This window comes from Astatotilapia calliptera, chromosome 11 (assembly GCF_900246225.1).
Source record: "Astatotilapia calliptera chromosome 11, fAstCal1.2, whole genome shotgun sequence".
Lineage (NCBI taxonomy): Eukaryota > Metazoa > Chordata > Actinopteri > Cichliformes > Cichlidae > Astatotilapia > Astatotilapia calliptera.
In genome coordinates this window covers 114,288-140,554 of record NC_039312.1, presented here as the reverse complement: position 1 = coordinate 140,554, position 26,267 = coordinate 114,288, and the positions used below count along the sequence as shown (strand labels likewise).

Genomic DNA, 26,267 nt, shown 5'->3' with positions numbered 1-26,267 from the left:
GCTAAGCTGAAGCCAGTTTTGTCAAGACGTGACATGGAGAAGGTAATACATGCCTTTATTTCAACATGGCTTGACTACTGTAATGCACTGTTTTTTAGAGTCAGCCAACGATCTCTTGCTCGTCTTCAGCTCATTCAAAATGCCGCTGCCCGCCTCTTAACTGTTACCCACAGCTATGAACATGTAACATCTATCCTGTCTTCTCTTCATTGGCTTCCTGTTCATCACAGAATTAATATCAAAGTCCTAATACTGGTTTATAAATGCCTTAATGCTGAAGTAACTCGGAAATGTATGGGGGATCTTGCTCCCCCATACATTTCCAAGTTACTTCAGCCTTATATTCCTTCACGGACCCTTAGATCAGCTGACCAGCTGCTGTTGGTTGTCCCAAAATCAAGGCTTAAACGTAGAAGAGAACGAGCCTTTTCAGTTATGGCCCCAAATCTTTGGAATATCGTTAGCTTCATAGCATAAGTGCCTAAGTCAATGACTTAGGCACTTATGCTATGAAGCTAACGATATGCTGCCTTTAAATATTAGACAGGCATCTTCGTTTCCTGTTTTTAAAATACTTTTGAAAACACACATTTTTTCGATAGCGTTCAGACTGGCTTGAGTTGATATGGTTTTTGAGTGTCAGTGGTTGTATTTTGTGTTTTACCCTGTGTTTCTGTACAGCACTTTGGGCAAACTTTTTGCTTTTAAACGTGCTATATAAATGAACTGGATGGATTTGGATTTGAATAATTGTTGATGTAGGTTACAAATAAGTCTTCTATTGATTTGAATTGAATTCGTTGTGCTATGCTGCTTTGTTCACTGTGGCTTTGCGGGCTAATGCTTGATGTATTTTGTAGGAAAACCAGCCTACAAAATGCTGGAATGCGATCCAGACTGGGCACCCTCTATCAACCTGGGACATACCGAGTTTAAAGCTGCTACCACAGCGAGATTTGATCGGTTAAGAGAGAGAGAGAGTGATATCAAAACAGCCACAAAAAGTCCCGCATATATGTGCCCAAGTGTTGTATTGAAGCAATCAAGTGATGAATAACTGTTTTCCAGTATGTTGTTTTGAAATGATTATTTTTGTTTGGTTGGTTTTTTTGCATTGTTGATTTGTTTTTCACTGAAGCAGCTAATACAGCATAATGGAATACAATTTGGCATCTTTCTTGTAAGATTCTATAATAGAACGAAACAATAATGCCAGTTATAAATAAAGACAAATGTAATGAATTATGAAACACTTATTTTAGCAGACTAACATGTGAGCTGGAGTGAGCTGGAGTGTTCTGGAACGTTATATTTGGTCTTCGAATGGCTGCAATCCAGGCCATCCATCGCCTCTTTGTTACCTCGGAAACATGGCTTGAACAATTTCTCTTCCACAACAGAATCCGATAAAAACCGCTTGCCACTCGTACCTACAATCCTTTGCGGTTTTACCCCGGAAATGACGTCACATTTTCAATCTGTATTGGATCTGAAAATTAACAACAGCAGTGAAATGGAATAGTCCAAATTACCAAAGTAAACTGGACCTGGGCTTGTTGCAGGGATCTGAAGTTACTAAACATTTTGTGAGTGTATGCACTCACACTTAGGACCATATAATAATAAATATGTGCGTGATGAAAGTTGGGCAGCACGCTAACGTCTTTAGTCCACTCTGTATGCTCGTATGGGTCTAAGCCTTTCACTCCTTTGATTTTTTTTCCTCATAATTTTTTTTTGCCTTTTTGTCACGTCTGTCTTTGTACGGACCTGCAGTGTTCTCCTTCGTTTTGTACATAACTGTTTTTGGGGCAAATAAAATGCAAGTAGGGATTAAAACCGCAGAATTAATGATTACCGGTGCTGGAAATGCTAGCGATTGATGCAGTGTTTTGATTTTGCTGCCACTCGTACCTACAATGCAATGCGCAAAAGTAATGTGGTCTGTCGATCTCTATTAACCTAACCCCAGTGAAAGTAGGCTCACAAAGGCTCTGGACCCAGAGAGAACCCACACAGAAAAGTCAGATGGTGGATTCAAACTCAGGGCTTTCTCGCTGTGAGGCCACAGTGCTAACCACTGCTTCACCCTGATGCCCTTGCCACCACCCTTTGTTCTGCAAATTCCTGTTTTTCCTTAACTGTGAACCTTGTCGCATCAAGGAACAGCACAGCCCTCATTCTAGCCTTCTGTTTCTGTTTGCCTTGTTCTTACATGAAGAGAATAACTAAGGCTCATTATTAGCACTCCTCAGGGCTGAAAGTCTTTAGATGTGTCTCATGACACATCTACACATTCAAAACCACCTGCTGCTTCCTTCCATTGCCGTAACTGTTAACTCAACTTTCTTCAAACATAGGAAAAACACATAGTGTAGTCATCACAAAGGCTCTGAATCTCTCTGTGACCTCCGGATAAAAACGAGGCAAAGTGTGTTTGTTGAATCAGGGGAGAGTACGTGGGAATTGAGGGCAGATGAGAGGTCCCGTTTATAGCGATGCTGCCTCTCTGTCTGCAGCCAAATAGCTGCCTACACAAGCACTGCATCCTTCCCCTAAGCGGCTGACCTCCTCTCTGCTCCCACTCCTCAAATGGCAGCAAAGTCATGCAGGGAAATCTACCATCCACTTCCAGCACAGAGTTTGATCAGACATTCATCTTCTAAACTTGTAAAAGTAGTGAAGTTAGAATGCAGAATTGTGCCAAATTTGAATTGCAATCTTTTTTTTAAACTGCTTTGACAATTTAGCTAGTCTATTTTCAGAAGTATTCTTTCATTATTCTCCTTGGAGAATTAGACTATGAAGACTGCATAAATCACCTGCATATGTCGTTTTTTTGCTGGCCTAACTGCACGAAACTTTGGAGCATCTTATCTTATTTTTCAAAGAAGAAGAAGAAATTAAATGAAATCACACCAAGTCCACCACGTCACTGGTGAAACATCTAGCTTTAGAGATCATGCCAGGGTTACAATTTGGGGTAGAACCAAATACCTTTATCTCTTAATATAAAGTCCCTTGAGAGTGCTTTTTGTTGTGTACTGGGGGTATTTAAAAAAAAAATTTATATAATTAAATTTTATATTTTCAGAAAAGTAATTTACAGGAGAAAAATGTAATGCTCACACATATACGATAATAATAATAATTATAATTATAATCATAATTACAATATATAATAATATGTGTATATATAATAATAATAATATAGAAATACTGTATAAACTACTAAGGCTGGATACTGTATATCCCAAGATAACATAAATGAAATGCATCGCCAGCTTTGGTTTAAAATGAGCTCCTTGGCTAAATAAGTACTGATATTAAACTGCTCTTTTTTTTTATCTCTCACTTTCTCCCATTTTCAAGTTCACTTTTTTTTTCTTTCTTTTACAGTTCTCAGCATCCATAAGCGTCCAGTAAGGGGTCATGGAGGCATCAGCTTTCCTATGAAGAGCTGGAAGTGCATGGTGGACTGGGCTCTCAGCCCTGAGAACAAGGTCAACATTTCTAACAACATCCTGTCTACTGGCAAGCCAGGTGAGAGCTGTCAGAATAAGAAGTTAGCAGAAATATGAAAATAACATTCTAAACATAATCACCAAATACTGATTGCACGGAGCTTGGCTTCTGATTGACAATTCAGGAACACACGCTTGAATCTGTGAATGTTTGTGTTTGTTTGTTTGGTTGGGCAGGAGCTGTCAAGATACAAAGGCAAAATGGGGAACAGCAGTTGATTTATAAAACCGTGTTTACTGCCATTAATCTGCAAAGCAAAGCACCCTGCTCAGACAAATGCGTGCGGAGATGCTCGTATTTAATGTCGCAAATAAAACATGCAGGAGAATAAAATCAGTTTTACAGCTGTACAACAAAAAGTCACATTGTCTTCAATCAGGCCTGAGTAAGTTTCATAAAATGTTAATACAGAGCCCATCTGCTTTAACAATGTGATGGCACTGAATCACAAGCAGGAGCATTTACATACTGACTTGTGTCTTATAGTAAAAGGGAATTACACAACACTGGTTTTGGAGGAGGGAGGCACCATGACAAAGAAAATGAGCAAATTATGTGTGTGTGAAATACATAATGTGTTTATATGATAGATATTTGCCTTGAGTCATTTTATCTTAAATTATAAAATAGGTCATTAACATTTATGAAAATGATTAATCAATACAGGGCCTAGTGCCATATAACCCACAACTAGAGCTTAATTTAGCAATATTTTCTTCATTTCAGTCAACGTTTGCAGTATCCCAGAGCAAACGGAGCTTGTGAAGTTGTAGTTCCATGACCTCTGACACCAAAACTCAGCTGCCAAGCAAACAGAGAGGAAAATAGTGATCCTTAGCCTTTAGAAATAATGTTCCTAAGAGGTTGTAAAGGGTTTCCATCTGGAAAAAAATAGGAGACGCCAGAGACATAAAGGACATAAATCAACACTATGGTGACTGTGGTTCAGGAGGTAGCCGTATTGCCTGCTATTTGTAAGACAACCCATCAATATTTTAGAGTATCGAGATTCTAAACCCTGATTTGCCTTGTCAAAGCTTTTAGGCTTAGAATAAAAGAGCTGTATGAATGTCTGTGAATGGGTGAATGAGGCTTGTAGTAAAAAGCACTTTGAGCGCTCAAATAGTAAAAAAGCAAAAATACCAGTCCATTTTTTAAAAAACATTTTAAGTTTTTAATCATATTTTCTGTTGATTCTTTGGAGTTTCCAGTTTGTATATCTTTGTGGGAAAAAAAGTTAGATAATTTAGATAGTATTTAAAATAACCGCCCAGAGGTGTTTCATGATTGCAGTTGAGACTTGCTTCTGATTTTGAATTACACTAAGAAGTCCTGTTCCCTGTGACGTTTCCAAAGTATCTCTGTTATTGGCCAAGCTTGGCCATTTTCTTTTCAATTATATATATATAGAAATGCATTTTCAGCTTCTATACAGCTTTTGAGGGTATACATGACAGTGACTGAATGTTCTCTATGTGCTACAAAAACTAGCACAGATTCAGCACATCGTCTTAAGATGAGTATATAGCCATGAGTGGTAATTCATTGGTGGAGTTCAAAGATGTTCCCTTGGCCAAACTGAATGCACAGTACAGTAAAATCTTGCCAGAGTCTACCCAGGGAAACCCTCCCAGGTGGACAAAGCATCTGCAAGTACCAGTATCTCAGCTTAGCTCATTTGGTGTCAACCTTTGTGATGTCACAAAGGTGACCATGTCCTTAGTCAAAAGTTTGGTTGATGTAGGATGAATTTAATGAGTTTCTGAGCAGTCAACTCGACCTGTGGACATTATACCCACCTGTTTGGATTGCACCCTGAATTCAAAATGACACCAGATGTAATTTTTTTTCAGTGTTTGTGTTCTGCTTATAAAGTAGTGGATTCCGATATTTCAAAGCTATATATAAAAACCTCATAAAAAAGTCAAAAAGACCAGCAGAGTATCTGTTGGAAAAGGTAGAAAATCCTAGGCATGTCCGTATTATTTTGCTGGTCAGAGGAAAGAGAAGAAGAGAGACTTCTCGCCCTGTGCCATTCTAACAGTTGATGGGGACAAAACCAGCTGGGCTTGACTTTTGTCTGTAGTCAGGTGCTAGGTGCACGGCTTTCAATCACAGCAGGGCTATTTGACAGTCACAAAGTTTACAACAATTAAAGACAGTACTATACTGCTAGCATGCCAGTGAGGCCATCGTTCCTAATCAGGAGTCAACAGGAGCCAATCAGGACTAATTAGAGACAATTTTCTCTGCAGCTAGAAGTGTCTCCCAACGGCAATGTCACACAAGCAGCCAGCCTTCTTTATGCATAGAGCGTGGACTTGCTTACATTGATTAAAACAGCTCTCTGATCCCTTGTTTGTGCTGATTGATTGGTCCCTTCACACAGCTCCAAAATGTTCTGAAAAAAGCTTTATTTTTCATACAAAGGAAACTACAAATTACATGCTTTGTGACAGAAAAAACGAGAGGAGTGTGAATAGAGTTAGGGTCCACAGGCAGGATTTTCCTCCTCTTTGCAATGTGTAAGCACAAAACAGCACAACACTCACCTGTAATTTTAAACATGAAACAATTTTATCAGGTTCTGATGTTTATTTTATTTTACTCTGCTTTTAAAAGTTAATTTAATTGTTAAATTGTGAAAAACTGCTAAAATAGAAAAATAATTCTTGTAAATTCATTTACTTCCCTCTGAACGCAACTTTCTGTTTGACATAGTAATTAATCGTGACAACCTCAACTCAAGTACAGGTTAATTTAAAGGTGTGTTCAAGGCTCCACTCTATTTGTAGGTAGCTGGTGTAACTGGTAACTAAAGCAGCTGTGATTTAAACATCTTTTAAAGACAGTGTGAGCAAAAATTCATTTTACATGCTCAAAATATTATCGGTCACATGGAATTTGCATATTCTGTACTCCATGATCGGCATGTGTGCTTCTGTAAAGAGATAATGGAGCTTATTAGATAAGCACAAGCACACATTCATTATTAATGGGTTTTCTAGTCCAGTTCCTCTCACCACTAACAGGTTCAGATTCTGAACAGTCCACAATATGGCTCTAAAACTGGAGCCATATTGTGTGTGTGTGTGTGTGTGTGTGTGTGTGTGTGTGTGTGTGTGTGTGTGTGTGTGTGTGTGTGTGTGCGTGTGTGTGTGTGTGTGTGTGTGTGTGTGTGTGTGTGCGTGCGTGTGCGTGCTTATGAGCAGAGATTTAGCTGTTTAGCAGATATTTAACCATTTCCGTTCTTGCACACACATAACTTATAAACTATTGTCCCTCCAGGCTAGTTCTTACTGAGCACACACAGTCTGACTAGCCTATTGGTTAGGCCAGCCAAAGCGTGTATGAGTAGGACAAATAATACTTCAACCCCCTCACAACTCGCACGTGTCTTTTTCGGTTACCCCCTGATGCCCATGGGAGCTCAGCTGTTGCCTGGGAGCTAAAGCCTTTGCCTGCTGCCTGGCACACGCCTGTGTTCTCTCGGGCTGCCATGTAGTGTGCTGGAGCAGAAGTCCCAGCAAATGTCCCAGCAGATGGAGTTATATGTGAGAGAGAGTGCATGTTTGTGTGTGTGTTTTAATTATTATTAATATTTTTACTATTATTTGTAATATTATTTTGCCTTTGACACAGCTGCCAGATAAAGAAAGCATTTCCTTCCCTCAGGCCTGCCAGTGACTTCATGTTCTCCAGCAATTAAGTCTCCTCACATGTTGGCACTACTCTTCAACAGTGGGGGTTCACCCACAGAAAGCTGCAGCCACAGATTTTACAGATCAATATCGATGGAAACAAAAGTGTAACTTGGTGTTCCTGAACCACACATTTGTTTGTTCTTATTTATCCACTGTATATTTTTGAGATTTGGGAAGGATAACCAACATAAATAGATGGTAGCTTTGGTTGTGGTTCAAAAACAAAAAACTGTGAGAAAGGTTCATACAGTATTTGAGATAGCCTGCCAACATGACTGCTTTTACAACTTAATGAAACAAGTAAAGCTGACATGCTCATCAACATTCAAGTTTATCAGATCTGTGTTGTCTACAGTGTGGCTTCCAGTAAACTCACAAGAATGCTAAGATCTTTCAGTGTGTTGGCTGTTTTAATTCAATTCAATTGTATTTATATAGCGCCACATCACAACAACAGTCGCCTCAAGGTGCTTTATATTGTACAGTAGATCGTACAATAATAGATTCAGAGAAAACCCAAAAATCATATGACGCCTATGAGCAAGCACTTTGGCGACAGTGGGAAGGAAAAACTCCCTTTTAACAGGAAGAAACCTCCGGCTGAACCAGGCTCAGGGAGGGGCGGGGCCATTGCTGCGACCGGTTGGGGTGAGAGAAAGAAGACAGGATAAAGACATGCTGTGGAAGAGAGACAGAGATTAATAATACGTATGATTCAATGCAGAGAGGTCTATTAACACATAGTGAGTGAGAAAGGTGACTGGAAAGGAAAAAAACTCAGTGCATCATGGGAATCCCCCAGCAGCCTATGTCTATTGCAGCATAACTAAGGGAGGATTCAGGGTCACCTGGTCCAGCCCTAACTATATGCTTTACCAAAAAGGAAAGTTTTAAGCCTAATCTTAAAAGTAGAGATAGTGTCTGTCTCCCGAATCCAAACTGGAAGCTGGTTCCACAGAAGAGGGGCCTGAAAACTGAAGGCTCTGCCTCCCATTCTACTTTTAAATACTCTAGGAACAACAAGTAAGCCTGCAGTGCGAGAGCGAAGTGCTCTAATAGGGTGATATGGTACTACAAGGTCATTAAGATAAGATAGGGCCTTACTATTTAAGACCTTGCATGTGAAGAGCAGGATTTTGAATTCAATTCTGGATTTGACAGGAAGCCAATGAAGGAAAGCCAATACAGGAGAAATCTGCTCTCTTTTAGGTTTAGTTTTTAGGACTTCCTGATAATAATGAATTACAGTAGTCCAGCCTGAAAGTAATAAATGCATGAACTAGTTTTTCAGCGTCACTCTGAGACAGGATATTTCTAACTTTAGAGATGTTGCGCAAATGGAAGAACGCAGTCTTACATATTTGTTTAATATGTGCGTTGAAGGACATGTCCTGGTCCAAAATGACTCCAAGGTTCCTCACAGCGTTACTGGAGGCCAAGGTAATGCCATCCAGAGTAAGAATCTGGTTAGATACCATATTTCTAAAATTTTCAGGGCCGAGTACAATAACCTCAGTTTGATCTGAATTAAGAAGCAGAAAGTTAGCGGCCATCCAGGTCTTTATGTCTTTAAGACAATTCCGCAGTTTAACTAATTGGTGTGTGTTATCTGGCTTCATGGACAGATAGAGCTGGGTGTCATCTGCATAGCAGTGAAAATGTATGCTATGTCTTCTAATGATGCTGCCTAAGGGAAGCATGTATAATGTAAACAGAATTGGTCCTAGCACTGAACCCTGTGGAACTCCATAATTAACCTCAGTGTGTGAAGAGGACTCTCCATTTACATGCACAAACTGGAGTCTATTAGATAGATATGATACAAACCACAGCACTGCAGTACCTGTAACACCTACAGCATGTTCTAATCGCGCTAATAGGATATTATGGTCAACAGTATCGAACGCTCCACTGGGGTCTAGCAGGACAAGCGCAGAGATGAGTCCACTGTCAGAGGCTATAAGAATGTCTTTAATGAATATCAGTGGTACTGAAAGTAGCTGTAGATAATATTACATCTGTGGGATGACTATTGGTATTTTTTTTCTCTAATGATTAAAATTTTATTTGTGAAGAAGTTCATGAAGTCATTACTAGTTAACGTTAAAGGCATGGTTGGCTTAACAGAGCTCTGACTGTTTGTCAGCCTGGCTACAGAGCTGAAGAGAAACCTGGGGTTGTTCTTATTTTCTTCAATCAGTGATGAATAGTAAGATGTTCTGGCTTTGCGGAGAGCTTTCTTATAAAGCAGCAAACTATTTCTCCAGGCTAAATGATGGTCGTCTAAATTTGTGACACGCCATTTCCTCTCCAGCTTACGAGTCATCTGCTTTAGGCTACGTGTTTGAGAATTATACCACGGAGTCAGGTACTTCTGATTTGAGGCCTTATTTTTCAGAGGAGCTACAGTATCCAGAGTCGTACGTAGTGAGGAGGTAAAATTATTAACAAGATAATTGACCTCTGTTGGAGTAGTGTTCAGATAGCTGCTCTGCTCTGTGTTGGTACAGGGCATTGAAGATGATAACAGTGGGTGGATTATATTCTTAAATTTAGTTACAGCGCTTTCAGAAAGACATCTACTGTGATAAAGTCTACTCTCCACTGCTGTGTAATCAATTATTGTAAATGTAAATGTTATCAGGAAATGATCAGACAGGAGAGGGTTTTCAGGAAACACTGTTAAATGTTCAGTTTCTATGCCATATGTTGAAACAAGATCTAGAGTGTGATTAAAGTGGTGGGTGGGTTCTTTTACATTTTGAGAGAAGCCAATTGAGTCTAATAACAGATTAAATGCCATGTTGAGGCTTTCTTTTCGTAAGAAAAGCAACTGCAGTCTGAATTTGCAAAGGTTATCGCATTTAGGTTAAAGTGAAACATCTCTGTCATGATAGGAATAGTCTTTTCTGGATTAACTGTCTAATCCAACCCAATATCAAAGCAGAGCATGTAATAAACATGCTGGTCCACCCTGTCCATTTCATACTTTCCCTGTCCAAAGTGAAAAATGGGCATTTAAGCAGATGTTGCAGTACCAGCAGGGGGAGATAATATATTTAAAGCCACAAAGTCGCTAGTGACCAAAGGAGGAATTAAATGCATTCCAGGGTGCGTCTATGCCAGAAGCATTTAAGCTAGATGGCTAATTTGTATTTACATGTAAATGTGTTAATAATATATATTTAAACGCTTTCCCCTGATTATTTTCATGTTGGCTTGAAAAAAAAATGTGTCCCTCTGCTGTTGCTGCAACTTGCAACTGATCTTTTCCTAAGTTTAACCAAACGTTGAATGAAATCCAGTGAAACTGAAATGTAAAATTACTGCAAAGGAAGGATTCAACCTCAAAGACTATAAGCCTGGCAACCTGAGCTGTGAACAACCCTACACACCAAGCAGCCAGTTCAAGAGAGTTACATTTGGAAGACACACTTTCCAGTTTAGTTTCAGGTGCAAATATAGAAAGAATGAAATCACAATAATTGTTGTAATTAATGTTGAAAATAGCATTTTATGCAATAAAATGGGGGGTGGGGGTTACAAAAACGTCCTAAAAAAGGTTTGCAAGAGTTTGAGAAGCACATTTGTGTAGCAGCCCAGAAACTATCAAGCCATGTGAGAGTTTTTTAGTTCTCCAAGTGAAATTTATTTTAAAAAATGTTATTATTTTTCCCAGAGTGATGACAGTGTCACTAATGTTGCTATAGTCTCCTGCAATTCCAGGAATCAGTTTGGTGTCAGACAAAAATATACAAAGACCATGGACAGTATTTTGTATTTGAGCTTATAGTGTGTGTGTGTGTGTGTGTGTGTGTGTGTGTGTGTGTGTGTGTGTGTGTGTGTGTGTGTGTTGCACTTTTTAACAGAAAATTATCTTTGGTTTCAACTTTACATATCTGTCTGAGCATGTGCATGATTGTTGTTCTGTGTGCACAGTTGTGTTTTCATGTATCTGTGGGTTTGTGTCTAACAGTGTGAGAGACAGAGTTCATAGCTGAGTAGTCATGTAGGCCAGCCCCACTGTAAGTGCTCTGGGGGCTGGAGGAGTGGAGGCAGCGTGGCTGACCTGCATTCTATAGAAAAAGCCATTGTGCTAGCAGAGACTGAGACATTCAGCCTGTCTCATTGGCCTGGACTAAAGTGGGGTGGAACAATCCAGAACAGGGATCCAGCACCTCCAGTTAGTGAGCATTAAATCTGTTAGGCAGGTTAATCCATATTACTGTCTGTGTGAATAGGTAAATCTTCATGTGCTGCAGCCTGGTGTTTCTTTCAGTGATGGCATTGAGATACTTGCTCAATAATAAGAGCATAACAAACAGCTCACTTACAACCTCAAAAAAAATCCTTTTTCCTGCTTAACCCTGTGATGCACTCAAGGTGAAGATGTAAAGTTGCATTCAAGGTACTTTGGTGTCTTGCTGGAGATACAGAGCTGAACATAAATTATCTTTTTTTAAGTGATGGGTCATTTCAGTAGCAACTTTCCAAACAGCTCAATAAATTAAAAGTCATGCAAACAATTTTTATACGGTTCATCACAAAATGTGTCCACTAGTTAAATGTACAAGTGAAGTATACTAAGTATACTTTGTATGCTATACTATAAGTATACTATAATAAGTATACTATACTTTTGTGTCATTCAAAGGTTGTATGAAAAGATGTGATAGACAGTTTATTGTAGGCTAAATTGGTTGGTTTGCAGTAGTGTGGTGCAGTTTACAGTGATGCATATTGTTGGACTGTACGGAGCAAAATGTAATATTTGTGTTAGGTTACTTCAAGGAGAGCAGACATTGATTTAAACTAAAAGTAAAGATGATGATACAGAATTGATTCTCTCACCAAATTTGACCTTTTATACATCTTAAAAATTAACCCATTCAACAGTCATATGGATTAACCTGCCTAAGAGATTGAATTGCTCACTAACAGGAGGTGCTGGATCCCTACACGTTTTAAGTGCTACATCCAGATGAACAGAATGAACTTTTTGGGATTTCCATATCTGGATGATTGAGCATGCATCAAGATTGTTTACTGCTACACCGTTGGAGGTCCCTAAGTTTGTTCTTAGAGTTCCTCCCATATGCCAAATCCCATGTTAATCCTTGTCTGTACCTCTGTTTCTTTCCTAATGCAGATCCAGATGATACCTCGACATTTGTAACTGGCATTGCTCTGTACAGAAACCTGGGCAGCATTCTCAATCTGCAGAGGTAAGACTTCTCAAGGCTGCTTCTGAAAGAAGTGGGATTTGGGGAGGTGGATTTCAGACAGGGAATTTGATAATGGGTTTGCATGAATGCAACAGAATGTTTTATACCAATGAACCAGGGATACTGGGTTTCACAAAAAAAAGACTTTCCATGTGTCAGTATAGATATGACTTTGTGATAGAGGTTGTGGTGGCACAGAAGTTGTCATGAAATCCATTCATCTCAGAATTCCTTTTTTTTTGTTTCATCTGTCTTTTCTTATTCCTCGAGTTTTTGGTTGTATGTAATGGTTTTGTTCAGCATATTCATTTTGTAGTTATCATGAAGGCAGAAAATAATGATTATTAATAAATAATAATTATCAGTTAATGAAAAATGCTTATTTAGCCTAGGGTCAGAATGGGTCTCCATGCGCATTACTATGGGATTTTGTTTTTTCTTTAGGGAACACTTACATTTGATTTAAATGAGTCTGTCAGTGAAGTCACTTGAAGACATGCACTGGACTTTGTATCCAAAAATTTTTTGTTATACTACTAGTGTTTCTAGGGGTGTTAAGTGGGTTTGTCTGTTCACCACTTTGTTATAGACTAAAGACATATCCAAATTCATGTAAAAAAAAAAAAACCCAAACATTTAAAGTTAAAAATTCTCAGCAATCTTCTGTTTTTTTTTTTTCATTCTTCAACATATAGATTTAGGGTTCAGGTTAAGGTGTTAAGACCACATAGGCTTAACAGAAAAGGGTCAGGTTATTAGCAGTGATGGAGATTGGACTCTGTGTATGATCATTTTTCTCAGTTTCTACCTGTTAAGGCACAAATCAAATCCTGGAATATTCCAGCTAAAACGGGCTCTGCAGAGTTTGATTTAGTTTACGGAACTCTGGTATGGAAGAGGCAGAAAGACACTCATTGCATTAATTGCACCATAATTTTCTTTCATACTGTGATGCAAACACATAGCTATTTCAGTGAAACATCCTTGACACAGGTTACCCACGTAGCCAAATTCCCTGAAGGGAAATTTGCCAGTGAAGAATAATAGCTTCTCTGACCACTAAAAACTGCAACAGTGTGGAGGATAAATGGTTAATTTATCTCAGGTGTCATACACTGAGCTGTAAGGTAACAACAGAATCAAGTGGAATTAAACATTTGTCTGAAGTCAGTTCTGTCCTTAATAGAGTTAGTCCAATCTTCAAAAGTTATAAGATAAACTCTCCTAGTATATGTTGCTAGAACTCCCTATCAAGAATTCCTCTGGTCAGCGATGGCCAGTAAAGCTTAAGTTATCAAAAGTGTAGAAAGGTATTCTGAATTAATCCAACTGCTTTAGTATTATAGCCACGCAGTGCACACACACCATTTAACAACAATGCTCAAGACGTTTAACCATGTTCCAATGCAGCAAAACTGTGCTGCCAGGCCTTTTAGCATCAGCTGCAACAGTAAGCACTTCTAGCTAAATGAATGCAAGGAATAAATGTAGGAGTACTATTCTCGCAGTGGGTGGCCCCATGTACGTCTTGTTTTTGGGGTAAAGGCATATCTTGGGGGGAAGTTGCAGTTGCTGGTAGCATGATGATTTACATTTGTTTTAATAGAAACAGCCTGCAGTAACGTTGAGAAGGAGTAATGTATTATGATAATACGCTAAAAACACATGAATTGATAAAATAAGAGAAAAATCAAGCAGACCCTCACCATCTGAGATCTATATTTCCGCTCTTCTTCACTCTTCTTTTTCTCCCAATTTTATCTTTGTCTCTACTCCTTTTCTGTTTTTGATGCCTCTCTAAAAGAAAATGAGAGAAGTTTGAAGCGAGAGACTAGGTGACACAAAAGTTTAAGATGAGTGATTGTGTTTTCAAATGGTGAGAGGGTGATTGTGTGTTGTGGATACAGTGATGATGTGAATAATCAGGAAACAGAGCACGGGCTGTTGAACATGATTGGCCAACTGGAAGCTTTCGATGTCAGTTCTACCAGTAGCTATTCACTTTTTTCTGATTGTCTGATTCCACATGATTGATAGTAGCTATGGAAAAACAGAAATAGCAATGCATACTAAGCTGGGATAGAGAATTTAAAATAAAATGTCTCAAATGTTATAAGATACTGATAGACAATGTGCTTCAGTTACTGGAAAAGAAGGATTACTGGATCCATTTGTTCTGAAGTAGAGCACAAAGATTCTGGCAAGTGGCTGTAAAACGACTGAAGCAGAAATGTGGTACTTATCATCCTGTTGATTAAGAAATCATGACTGGTCTGGATCTCATAAAAAATACAACTGAACACAAACTATCAGTATTTAAATGAACTCTAAGTGGCCTAGCTTTTTGTGGCAGCTACATAATATTTGCTAAACTAAGGATAATGTCAATATGTCCTTTCAAATTTCATTTGAACAACAGCCTTCAATATGACTTTGTCATCTGTGGATGCCATTATTGGCAGCATATTCCCCAAGTGGCCTTAAAGATATCAGGACTGTGAACTTAATCAGGATCAAGGACATCATTTTAGCTAGCTTAAAGTCAAGTGTCATTTGATGTTCGATGAAATCAAAGAACTGGAGTCAGTAAGACCAGTGATCTTCCAGATAGCAATTCATCCGTTTGTCTATGCTAAATTAGTTTTCTCAATTTTCAGTGTTGAAATGCACTTCTGTGTTTGTAGGGCTATGTTTCCTCCATACATCTATTTATATTTTGTTTGTCTAGACATTCCGAGGAATCTTCTGCCCTCTGTCACACCCACTTTGGGATGAATTAGATGAATTACATGCATTCATGTGTAGCATCTCCCAGTTGTATTAGCTTTAATTTCCAGGGTTTTGTTTTGTTTTATGTATATTAAATTAGTTGTCAGTTTACCACTTTTATAATGAAATATTTTTATAGAAGAATCCATTTCATATATTAGATACTTCAGACAAAACATTGGTGTGCTTTCATCTACATCTGAGTATCTTGAAATTTTGGGTGCATTTCCACTGCAGTATAGATTGTCAGTTAAAGGTGACAGTGCTGCCTTTTCTCTTCTTATAGAAACAGCACAGTCCTCAATTCCAGGGTATTGTCAGTGACCATCAAGCCCACCCCTGCTTCCCTCACTGTTCCATTTGTGGTTGAGTTCTCTCACCTTTATAACGTGAGTAAAAAATCAACTTTTTACAGCTATAAAGCTGCTGCAACTGATCCTCTTTCATAACCATGTGGTTTCTCTGTTCTCCATTTATGTAGGGCACCACCAACCACACCTGTATATCCTGGGATGAGAGTGACAGGTAAGGCCCATGATATTTCTGATATGACATTTGACAGCACACACAGACGTATTAATTAATATTAATCAAATAATAATTAAATATTAATGCATTCTTTGTGGCATGGATTCAGTAGGACGTGTAGGACATTTCAGATGTCATGCAATTTAATTCCTGAGAGATTTGGGGCCATATTGAAATTAGAGCATTAGGCAGTTGCTGAAGATTTTCAGCTGCACATCCATGATGCATTCCACCACAACCAAAGATGCTCTATGGAGGCTATTTGAGAACAGTGAACTCACCGTTGTGTTCAAGAAAGCAGTTTGAGACAATTTAGCTTTGTAGCCCCAGTTTGCTTTGTGGCATCTGGTGTTGCTCATCTGCTTCAGGGTTTTACATGCATCAGAGATGCTCTTATGCATATCTTTGTTGTAATGAGTGGTTATTATTGCCTTCTTTCCAGCTCAAAGCAGTCTGTCCCTTCTAATTTGATCTCTGACATCAAAAAGCCATTTTTCAGCAGAAACTAACACTCATTGGATACTATCCCAGTAGATAAGCAGTTTCTGAAATAATCAGACCAGCCCTCTGGCACCAACAACCATACCATATTCAATGTCACCTGAATCGCCCTTCTTGGTTTGAACTCCCACAGATCTATAGGCCTAAATTCAGAGTCCATGCTCTGAGATACTTGTGTTAAACAGCAGCTGAACAGTACTTAACACATTGGCTGGTTATTGTATGTATACACCTATATATGTGAATATTTTTTATGGTGAAGCTTTAAGATAATCTGAAGCTAAAGAAGAAGAATATCCATCCATCTCCCCCCCCAACCCAAGGGAGGTACTCTGGGGAAATAATGACCAAAATGAACAATTATGTCATTATTTACTAAGATCTTTTTTGTTTTTAATGTTATTCTGTGATTGCTCAGGTCTTTTCACTAACCACATGGACCCTCTGTTTCCATTTCTTTGACACATTTTACCACAGCTAACAGTGACAAGTTATCATAAATTTTACTATATTTCTGAAAATCTCTACTATACTCCAACTTTTAATCCATATCTGGGAAACGTAGGCTTTGGTGAATGATTTAGAGCCCAGAATGTGAACGTTGCGCATTGTTTGATTATTATTATTATTATTAAAAACTAATTAAAAAAACAAACTGCATCACCCAGTTACAAGCTATGCCATGTATTAAAATCAGACCCGCATGCATAGTAATACATGGCACCTAAGTCAAGTCATTAGAGAGGCCATGCTCCCTCTGAAGTTCTTTGGCTAGGCACAGTGTTTTTAATCTTGACAAAGTCAGTGAGCTGCTCCCCAGTGGAAGGTGCTGAGTATGCTGGACAGCTTGGTTGCTCTTGTCTGGGACAACATTAACCCAGTGCTATCACTGCTACGACACTGATGTAGCGTGTGGAAAATTAAAAGTGTCGCTCACTGCTTTCCTCCCTCTCGCAACCCACGCACAGTTATCAACATGAACGATAGTGAGCAGCTCAGAGTCTACTGAGAGAGGAGAGAGTGTGGAGGAAAGAGAACGAATAAAAGATACATATTGAACAGTTCGGTTTTACAACCTCTACGGGCAGATTCAAAGCAGTACTCATTTGTTCCTTGTCTTAAATGCCCTATTTGTTTAAGACTGGAAAATACAAAGAAACTATGTGAGCACTGAAAGACAGATGTGGACAGGGAGGAGGAAAGAGTCGAACATTTTGTAGCCTTATTGCAATGCAGGTTTGGATATTTGCATTTAGATGGGTGTATAAACTTGTGTTACAGAGACAGAGAGCAGAACATTCATCGCCTCAGTCAAGGGATAAAAATAATTTTGGTTTGGTGTGTAGAAACCTGGGGCAAAATAAACACGAAAGCACACGCAGATTATTTTGCCAAGTCTTATTCCCAAACCGATTTTAAAGGAAAGTATACATATTAATATGACGGTATTTTGCAATAATTTTCTGAACAGCTTCTTAAATTGATTATTTCCCCTGCCAAAAAAAAGACATTTTCAGTTCATGGAAACAACTTTTCTTATTAAAATAATCCTGCTTCTTTCTCTAAATAATTGTATTTTTATGCACGAAAGTCAGTGCCTCATGTGCAGAATTTCTGTTCCCAGTTTTCACACAGCCCTGAAACTAAATTTGTTTAGGCCAAATTCTTGTGTTATGAATGCAAGCTTTAATGTGATAAATAGTGGTACATTTTTATCTGTCTAATATCTACTCAAAACCAGCATCTATAAGAGTTTTATTTTGACCAAACTGATCATAATCACCTCGTAGATATCGCCATATTCAGCAAGCTTAAATGACGACAGAGACAAAAGCAGGAACACAGAAAGGACAAAAGAATCCAATCTTGTGGTGTTTGGGTGCGGGGTTGGGGGAAGAGACGTTCTATGCGAAATTAAAATCTATCTAGGACAGGAGCTATGATTAATGACTTAATATTTGGGAGAGAAATTGGAATATGAGGAGACGTCCTTGTCATGTTGATAAGAGCGTTGAAGCTGCCTGGGCCTTCACTTGCATCAGGCTTCAATCTCCTGGAATCAATAACAAGAACATCAGCAGTCTCTGTCTCCCTGTCTCACACATGTTGGCATTAATACTACTTTGTTTACAGTATACGTTTTCCTGATGTGCTATAAATACTAAATATTAATTGGCATCAGAATAATATTGCCGTGAATGGCAGCTCAGACACTCTGCCAGTGATACACACTGTTCACTGTATTCTCCTGTTTGTATAGCTTTTCTATAAAGTGGAGTGGGGCAGGTGGACTTTCAAAAAAAAAAACTGAGCATCTTCTTTGTCAATTAAAATTATTATTTTCTTTGTTCTTTGGCTTATAAGACCCTGGAGAGCATTTAATTAAAAATGAAAAGGCATTACTTATTTTCTTATTGCAATATCGCCATGCTTATTGTTATAGTGTTATTTTCTGGGGGAAGGATAAGAGTTAAAAGGTTGTTGGACCTCAGAGGGTTGAATAGGCTGGCCAACTGGGAGCGTACAAAAAAGGCATTGAGGAAGATACAAGTTTATCTGTCTGTATCTGAAAGCCCCACAGGATCTTTGCTCAGGCATTCTCTACCAATCTAACGAGCATATCCCATTTTGATCTCAGCACTTCCAAGCCATACTCATACTCTACTATGCCAGACGCTTGGTTATGGCATTCCATTTATGGCCCGCCTGCTCCAAACTTGCGTCTTATCGTTATGTGTGAGATTGTCCCAGGGGCGTCTCTGCACCGCATTCACCTGGGGTTCTGGTGTGGTAGATCCCAGCCTCTATGATTTTTGTGCTCAGAGCTTGTTCCTTTGATGCATGATTAGTGGCTCAGCTATATTTCAGTCCACCTTTGTCTAGTCACTAGTAGGATTTCTCAATATCAGCCACTTCTTCTGTCTGCCGGTGTTAAATACTGTGCAGGGGCCAGTCCTTCTATGATTGCAGGGGCCAGTCCTTCTATGATGGTTCCTCTTCTCTTTTTGGTTTCTGCTACCTGAGATATTCATTAAGTATATTGTCTTGATGTAAGTGGCTTCCTATCTCTTCCTTTGGCCAGCTTATTATCCCAGCAGGGTATCTCGTCACCGGCCTCTTCATGGTTCCCATTTGCCTATGGGATTCCCAGGTATCTGTAGCTGTCATCAATGTCTCCAGTGTTTCCTTCGGGTATTGCAATCCCCTCAGTTCTGACTACCTTCCCTGTCTTTGTTACCATACGACTACACTTCTCTAGTCCCAGTGACATTCCCTTCTGTAGATCCTAGTGGATCAGTGAAGGTGACTGATGATTGCTCTATTCCGCAGTTGGTATCCATAGCCAGGCTTGTCAGTGGTTTCACTGAGGGGTTTCAGGCCATTATAGAAAAGCAATGGGAACAGAGCATCCTTTTGGTAGATCTGCACTTGATAGTGACTTTTGCAACTGGCCAAAGTTGGCCTTTAGTGTTTTTTGCCACATCCCCATGAGTTCTTGATAAAGGCTCTTAGGGTCATGTTGATCTTTTATAATTCTAGGCATTGCATGAGTCATAGGCTCTTTTTTTAGTCAATCCAGGCAGTGCACAGGGGACAGAGAGAGAGAGAGATTTATCTACAAGGAAACTGTCTTTCGTAGGGTTATGTGTTATTGTGTGCCACACAGTAAGCTTATTTCCTGAGCGTTTTCTGACAGTCAGAACTTCATCCCACATGTGAATGTTGTGGGTTTCAATTGGCTTGTTAGAAGTTTGCAGAGGCGTTGAGTGAGAAAAGTGTCTTTTCACTGTCAACCAGATTTAGAGGAAACATCTTTTTCAAGATATCTTTGCAATGACCTGTGAAGGCAGCTTTCCAGCTTTCAATTTCCCACCAAATCTCAACTTTTGCTTTGAGAAGTCAACAGTCTTTCAGTGTCTTTTCACAGAAGTTTTGCCTGAGAGGGAAATAGGTTGAAAAAAAAACACGTGTCTAGTAGTCTACAGGGAGTGCAGAATTATTAGGCAAGTTGTATTTTTGAGGAATAATTTTATTATTGAATAACAACCATGTTCTCAATGAACCCAAAAAACTCATTAATATCAAAGCTGAATGTTTTTGGTAGTAGTTTGTAGTTTGTTTTTAGTTTGAGCTATTTTAGGGGGATATCTGTGTGTGCAGGTGACTATTACTGTGCATAATTATTAGGCAACTTAACAAAAAACTAATATATACCCATTTCAATTATTTATTTTTACCAGTGAAACCAATATAACATCTCCACATTCACAAATATACATTTCTGATATTCAAAAACAAAACAAAAACAAATCAGCGACCAATATAGCCACCTTTCTTTGCAAGGACACTCAAAAGCCTGCCATCCATGGATTCTGTCGGTGTTTTGATCTGTTCACCATCAACATTGCGTGCAGCAGCAACCACAGCCTCCCAGACACTGTTCAGAGAGGTGTACTGTTTTCCCTCCTTGTAAATCTCACATTTGATGATGGACCACAGGTTCTCAATGGGGTTCAGATCAGGTGAACAAGGAGGCCATGTCATTAGTTTTTCTTCTTTTATACACGCCACGCTGTGGAGTACTTGGACGCGTGTGATGGAGCATTGTCCTGCATGAAAATCATGTTTTTCTTGAAGGATGCAGACTTCTTCCTGTACCACTGCTTGAAGAAGGTGTCTTCCAGAAACTGGCAGTAGGACTGGGAGTTGAGCTTGACTCCATCCTCAACCCGAAAAGGCCCCACAAGCTCATCTTTGATGATACCAGCCCAAACCAGTACTCCACCTCCACCTTGCTGGCGTCTGAGTCGGACTGGAGCTCTCTGCCCTTTACCAATCCAGCCACGGGCCCATCCATCTGGCCCATCAAGACTCACTCTCATTTCATCAGTCCATAAAACCTTAGAAAAACCAGTCTTGAGATATTTCTTGGCCCAGTCTTGACGTTTCAGCTTGTGTGTCTTGTTCAGTGGTGGTCGTCTTTCAGCCTTTCTTACCTTGGCCATGTCTCTGAGTATTGCACACCTTGTGCTTTTGGGCACTCCAGTGATGTTGCAGCTCTGAAATATGGCCAAACTGGTGGCAAGTGGCATCTTGGCAGCTGCACGCTTGACTTTTCTCAGTTCATGGGCAGTTATTTTGCGCCTTGGTTTTTCCACACGCTTCTCGCGACCCTGTTGACTGTTTTGAATGAAACGCTTAATTGTTCGATGATCACGCTTCAGAAGCTTTGCAATTTTGAGACTGCTGCATTCCTCTGCAAGATATCTCACTATTTAGACCACACCCCTTCTCATTACAGAGATGCACATCACCTAATATGCTTAATTGGTAGTAGGCTTTCGAGCCTATACAGCTTGGAGTAAGACAACATGCATGAAGAGGATGATGTGGACAAAATACTCATTTGCCTAATAATTCTGCACTCCCTGTATATAGTCTATAGTCTAGCTAGATTATTTGTCCAGTAGTTATTATTTCTCTGCTAACACATTCTCCATTTCTCCATGAAATATGGAAATTATTTTCTGTGCTGAAAAAAAGAAAATGTAACCAGAAACTAGACTGGTGCCTATATCTGACCAGACTGGAACTGAAAACAAAACTAAACAGCTAATAGTCTGAAGATTTTTGGAATGAAAGAGCATTTTATGTTTTAATTGTGCAATATATCCAAAAAACAAAACAAAACAAACAAAAAAAACCTTTAGCTTTACCTTCAAACATTCACAGCAACACAGGAGAAAAGATTTTATTTCTTTTTCTTTTTTAAATCAGAGGAAAGAGCTTTTAGTGTGTTGGCTAAACATTGTTTACCAGACTGTAGCCAATAAACACTAACCTTGCTTTTGACCATACAAATCAACCCTGCCGTCTCAGTTAATTTACAGAGTTGATGCTGATGTTGAGCAGCTGCCTCAATTCATCAGAGATGTTGGGCTGGAGTTTTCATCAATTACTGTAATACAAGGGAAGGTGAAGATTAGTGGATAGGGGTAGGCAGCATATTTATTTACATGTGTCTCTGAATAGAAAGAGACTGCATTACAGGGAACACACTGTTGTGTTTATAGTCAGAACATGCTAATCAAGCGTGTTCTAAGCATGCCAGCCTGTGTATGGCATGTATATGGTCTGTATAGATTATCATCATCATCATTTATTTATATAGCACTTTAAAAACACACCTGGTAGACGAAAGTGCTGTACATTACTAATATGCACATAGTAATAAAACCAGACATAGCAATAAAAAAAAACAAATAAAATAAAAATGTTAGTTACCCACAGAGTTAAAAGCCAGGGAGTAAAAATAGGTTTTTAATAATGATTTAAAAACTGGCACTGATGTAGCCTGTCTAATATGGAGAGGAAGGTTATTCCAAAGCATCGGCGCTGCAACAGAGAAGTTTCAGATTAGATCTTTTACTTCTTAAATTTTTTATTAATTGGCCACTTAAGACACCACAACAAGTACAACCACAAATGTCATTGACACCAGATCCAGTTGTTATGTGAACATATCAACAAGAAGTAGCCTGAAGACACAGATGTAACCTAAACCATTTTGAAGCTCTGTGTTGTAATCTGCACTGCTATCTGATATGCAGCTCCCAAGAAATGTAAATGCACATTGTGTTAACGTGGCTGTACAGGTATAAACATTAGCAATGACACTGCCGTCTGTGCAGATCCCAGAGTTGTATTTTTTTTGTCATATATCACAAATGTTTTTTTTCCCTATTATTCAGTTTTTAAAACCTTGTTATTCTTCATAATGTCACGTTATTGTTTTCTGTTTCTGACTGTTAATCCAGTCAGAAGTACCCAGTTTTGCCTATTCACTTTTAATAAATGGAAGTATTTAATTTTCAAATTTTTGCCATGGCTCCTCAGTTAAAGTATTATGCAGTATCAATAAGGGTAAGGACGCTCTGTCAGTTATTTTGAAGAATGACTCCACTGCTGCATTCATCATGGTGATATGGAACGTCCCAGCCTGGAAGTTATCAGAACATTGGAAACACCACCAGATCTACCTGAGACAGTTGGGGTGTACCCTGGTTATGCCACACATGAAAAGGAGAGTTGATGCTGCTACATTGTTAGCCCTAATCCAATCACCAATGACCTCCTGGGAGTGAGGAAAACTCTCCTTGCTTATGTGACTGTCTAATACTCTGCTGGACAACCTACTTGAAGTGTTATTGTTACCTTTGGTACTGAAACAAATACAGCAAGGTAACAACTGTTTGTTCCTCCGTTCACAGCCAGTATGCCCCGAGTATAGCATGGAGCACAGTTGTGTGCTATAAGTGCCTGTAGTTTATACTTAGCTTTAGTTGGTTTTAGTTATTTCCAGTCCCACTGCAATTGTAGTGAGAGTTTGATTGGCATTGCAACCAAGAAGTCTAATTTGTTCCTGGTGGCTGACAATCTCTATTGTCTTGGCAATCAGGGAACAAAGAAAATAATATGGAACGGTTACAGCCTATGATAGCTTAGTCCTCAGAGGTTTAAGCTAATGTATCCACTGCTGTGAAAAATGCCCTACCTTCCTAATTTCTTATTCTGTTCCATAGTTGTCACACACACGTGTTTCAAATCATCAAACAAATTTTAATATTAGACAAATACAACCTGAGTATGTACAAAACATAATTTTCTAATTATTTGATTCATCAAGGGAAAATAGCTATTTGAAGCTATCTGATGTAGTGTGAAAAAGTAACTGCCCTTTTACCTATCAGCTGGTTGTTGATGGTTCTTGTGAGCAACAAGAACTATAGTCAAGCATAGTCAACTATAGTGAACTGTCAATGAAATTGAACTCAGCTCTCCAAATAATGTAGTAAATCACAGGTAAATTTAATTTTATGTAGCAAATCAATTCCATTGTACCAAGGGAGCAATTACTTTTTCTCCCAGAGCCAATTAGGTTGGAACTTGCAGGACCTGTGATAAACTTTCCAGCAAATGACTGAAGACATTACCAGTGAGAGTGAAGAACACCATTAACTTACATATGACTAGTAGATACAGTAGAAGGTCACCTGGCTGAACTGGAGCCAGGAATGTCTGCGAATGACCAGCTGGCACCTTCAAAGTGATCCATCCAAGTTGTACACAACTTTGGAAACCCTCATTCATCTACTGTCTTGTGTTGCTCGCACATTAGCCTCCAGAACAGCTTAATTTTGCATAGAATGGAATGGAATCTAGTATGGACTGAGATCTGGTATCTGTGACAATCACAGATTTGTCTTCCTTTAATGAGTCAACTGTACAATAAATATTCCACAAAAAAAAGAGAGAGAGAAACAAGGCTGCATTTTGGCCACATGCTAAATGCGCACAGTTAAAGAGAGATGTTTAAAATCAGAAATAAACTCTCTCGCAGACATTTGTGGCTTACAGTGTGTCTGTTATTGTATGGCAAATAGGTATGCTGAATAAATTCCAATAAAGTGAAAGGACAAATGAGAGTGTGAGAGAGAGAGAGAGAGAGAGAGAGAGAGAGAGTGAGTGTGTGTGTGTGTGTGTGTGTGTATTTGTTTGTTTATGTGTTAGCTTCAGGAGGTGACTCAGTGCTGACATTAGCACATCACCTCTAACAGAAATCCAATATATTAGGAATGAGTGCAGTTTCTTTGTGCAGATGATGTGATTAAGTCTTTCTGTGAGCCGCACCATGGCCTGCGGACAGTTTTGCCCCCACTGTCTAATTGAATAATTTAGGTGCTGGTCCAGCAGCCCTGCATGGAACAGTGTCCTCTGCCAAGAACTGGCCACATGGATAGTAAGGTGAATGCCAGCATTAAGAAAATATAGTGTGCTTTTACAAGGATGATCTATGTAGGAGCAAAATCTGGTTCTGGACAGTTCAGCAAATAGCTACATTTTTAAAATGTCTACATGACAAATAATATTATTTTATTTATGCCCTAAAGTAGGTGCCTGAACACCAGACCTAATGGTGTTGCAAGTATTTAAGGGTTGCCGTAATTAGGTCTAGTGTAAGGGTTATTTTAGTTCTACTGAATGCAGCTGAATGCACGTGGGGGTACATGACAAACAGTGAAAATATGATGATGATGATAACATTTGGTTTGTCTCACAATTGTATGTTTGTTTTCATTATTACTGAATGAGGAAGATGTTGTGTTTGTATATAAACACAATGGCTCGTTGTTAGGCACACTTTAATGTTAAAGTGATTACATCACACTCTTCCACTTCTTCTCTAACCTCCTCATTTGCCTGTTTCACAGTGGCATCTCTGGCCTAAAGGAGTAATAGCAACCATAAAAGCACAGTACATTCAGATTCAGTCTACATAAGCTTGTACACACAACAGAAGCCGTGGTTTTGAGAATTCCATTTCACAAGGAAAGGCAGAGCTACCACCAAGTGACAAAAGCCCAGTTTCAGTATGAGGGATAAGCAACTTATATCTATGGGAACTTTTCAGCTACGCAATCATCTGTCAGAACATGTGTCGAAAAGATGAGATCAGCATTATTTAGGACTAATTTAACTCCCAGTTATACTGCGATTAAGACCATCTTTTCCTAAGCAATGCAACAAATTAACAGGTTATCACATTAAACCACAATTTACCTAAGCACAATCAACATCCATCAGCATCTTCTCAGGAAAAAATACATTTATTATATAACTGGGTGTTAAGTCACACATTGAAAGTAGTCCTGATCACATTTTGTGGACATATGCTGTGCCAGCTATTGTGCCTTATTGTGCCTCTGTCTGTACACCGGATCTGACAAGGAAAGAAAACAAACACGGGGGACAGTGACAGTCAGCTGGTCATCCTGGTGAACCACCAGTGAACCTGACTCAAACACTCTCCTCCACACGGTCCCCATTTATAAAGTTCTCTGCAAACAAAAACATTACTGCTAACTAGTGGCTTTTCCCCTTTCAGAGTAGCTAGGCAACACTGAAGAACCACTTTTTGCTTGGGGGAAAAAAAGTGAAACTGAACAATCTTTCC

The 26,267-nt window shown here is 39.0% G+C and overlaps 1 protein-coding gene across 10 annotated transcripts in view; it reads left to right on the top strand.

Annotated features, from left to right (window-relative positions):
* adgrb1a (adhesion G protein-coupled receptor B1a) overlaps positions 1-26,267 on the top strand; it is a 208,475-nt gene that overhangs the window by 125,855 nt on the left and 56,353 nt on the right. For all 10 annotated transcript variants that reach the window (XM_026184581.1, XM_026184582.1, XM_026184584.1 and 7 more), the window contains 4 exons: positions 3,400-3,543; positions 12,379-12,454; positions 15,510-15,612; positions 15,705-15,748. In XM_026184581.1, coding sequence (XP_026040366.1) covers positions 3,400-3,543; positions 12,379-12,454; positions 15,510-15,612; positions 15,705-15,748 — 367 coding nt within the window. The remainder of the gene's footprint in view (positions 1-3,399; positions 3,544-12,378; positions 12,455-15,509; positions 15,613-15,704; positions 15,749-26,267) is intronic.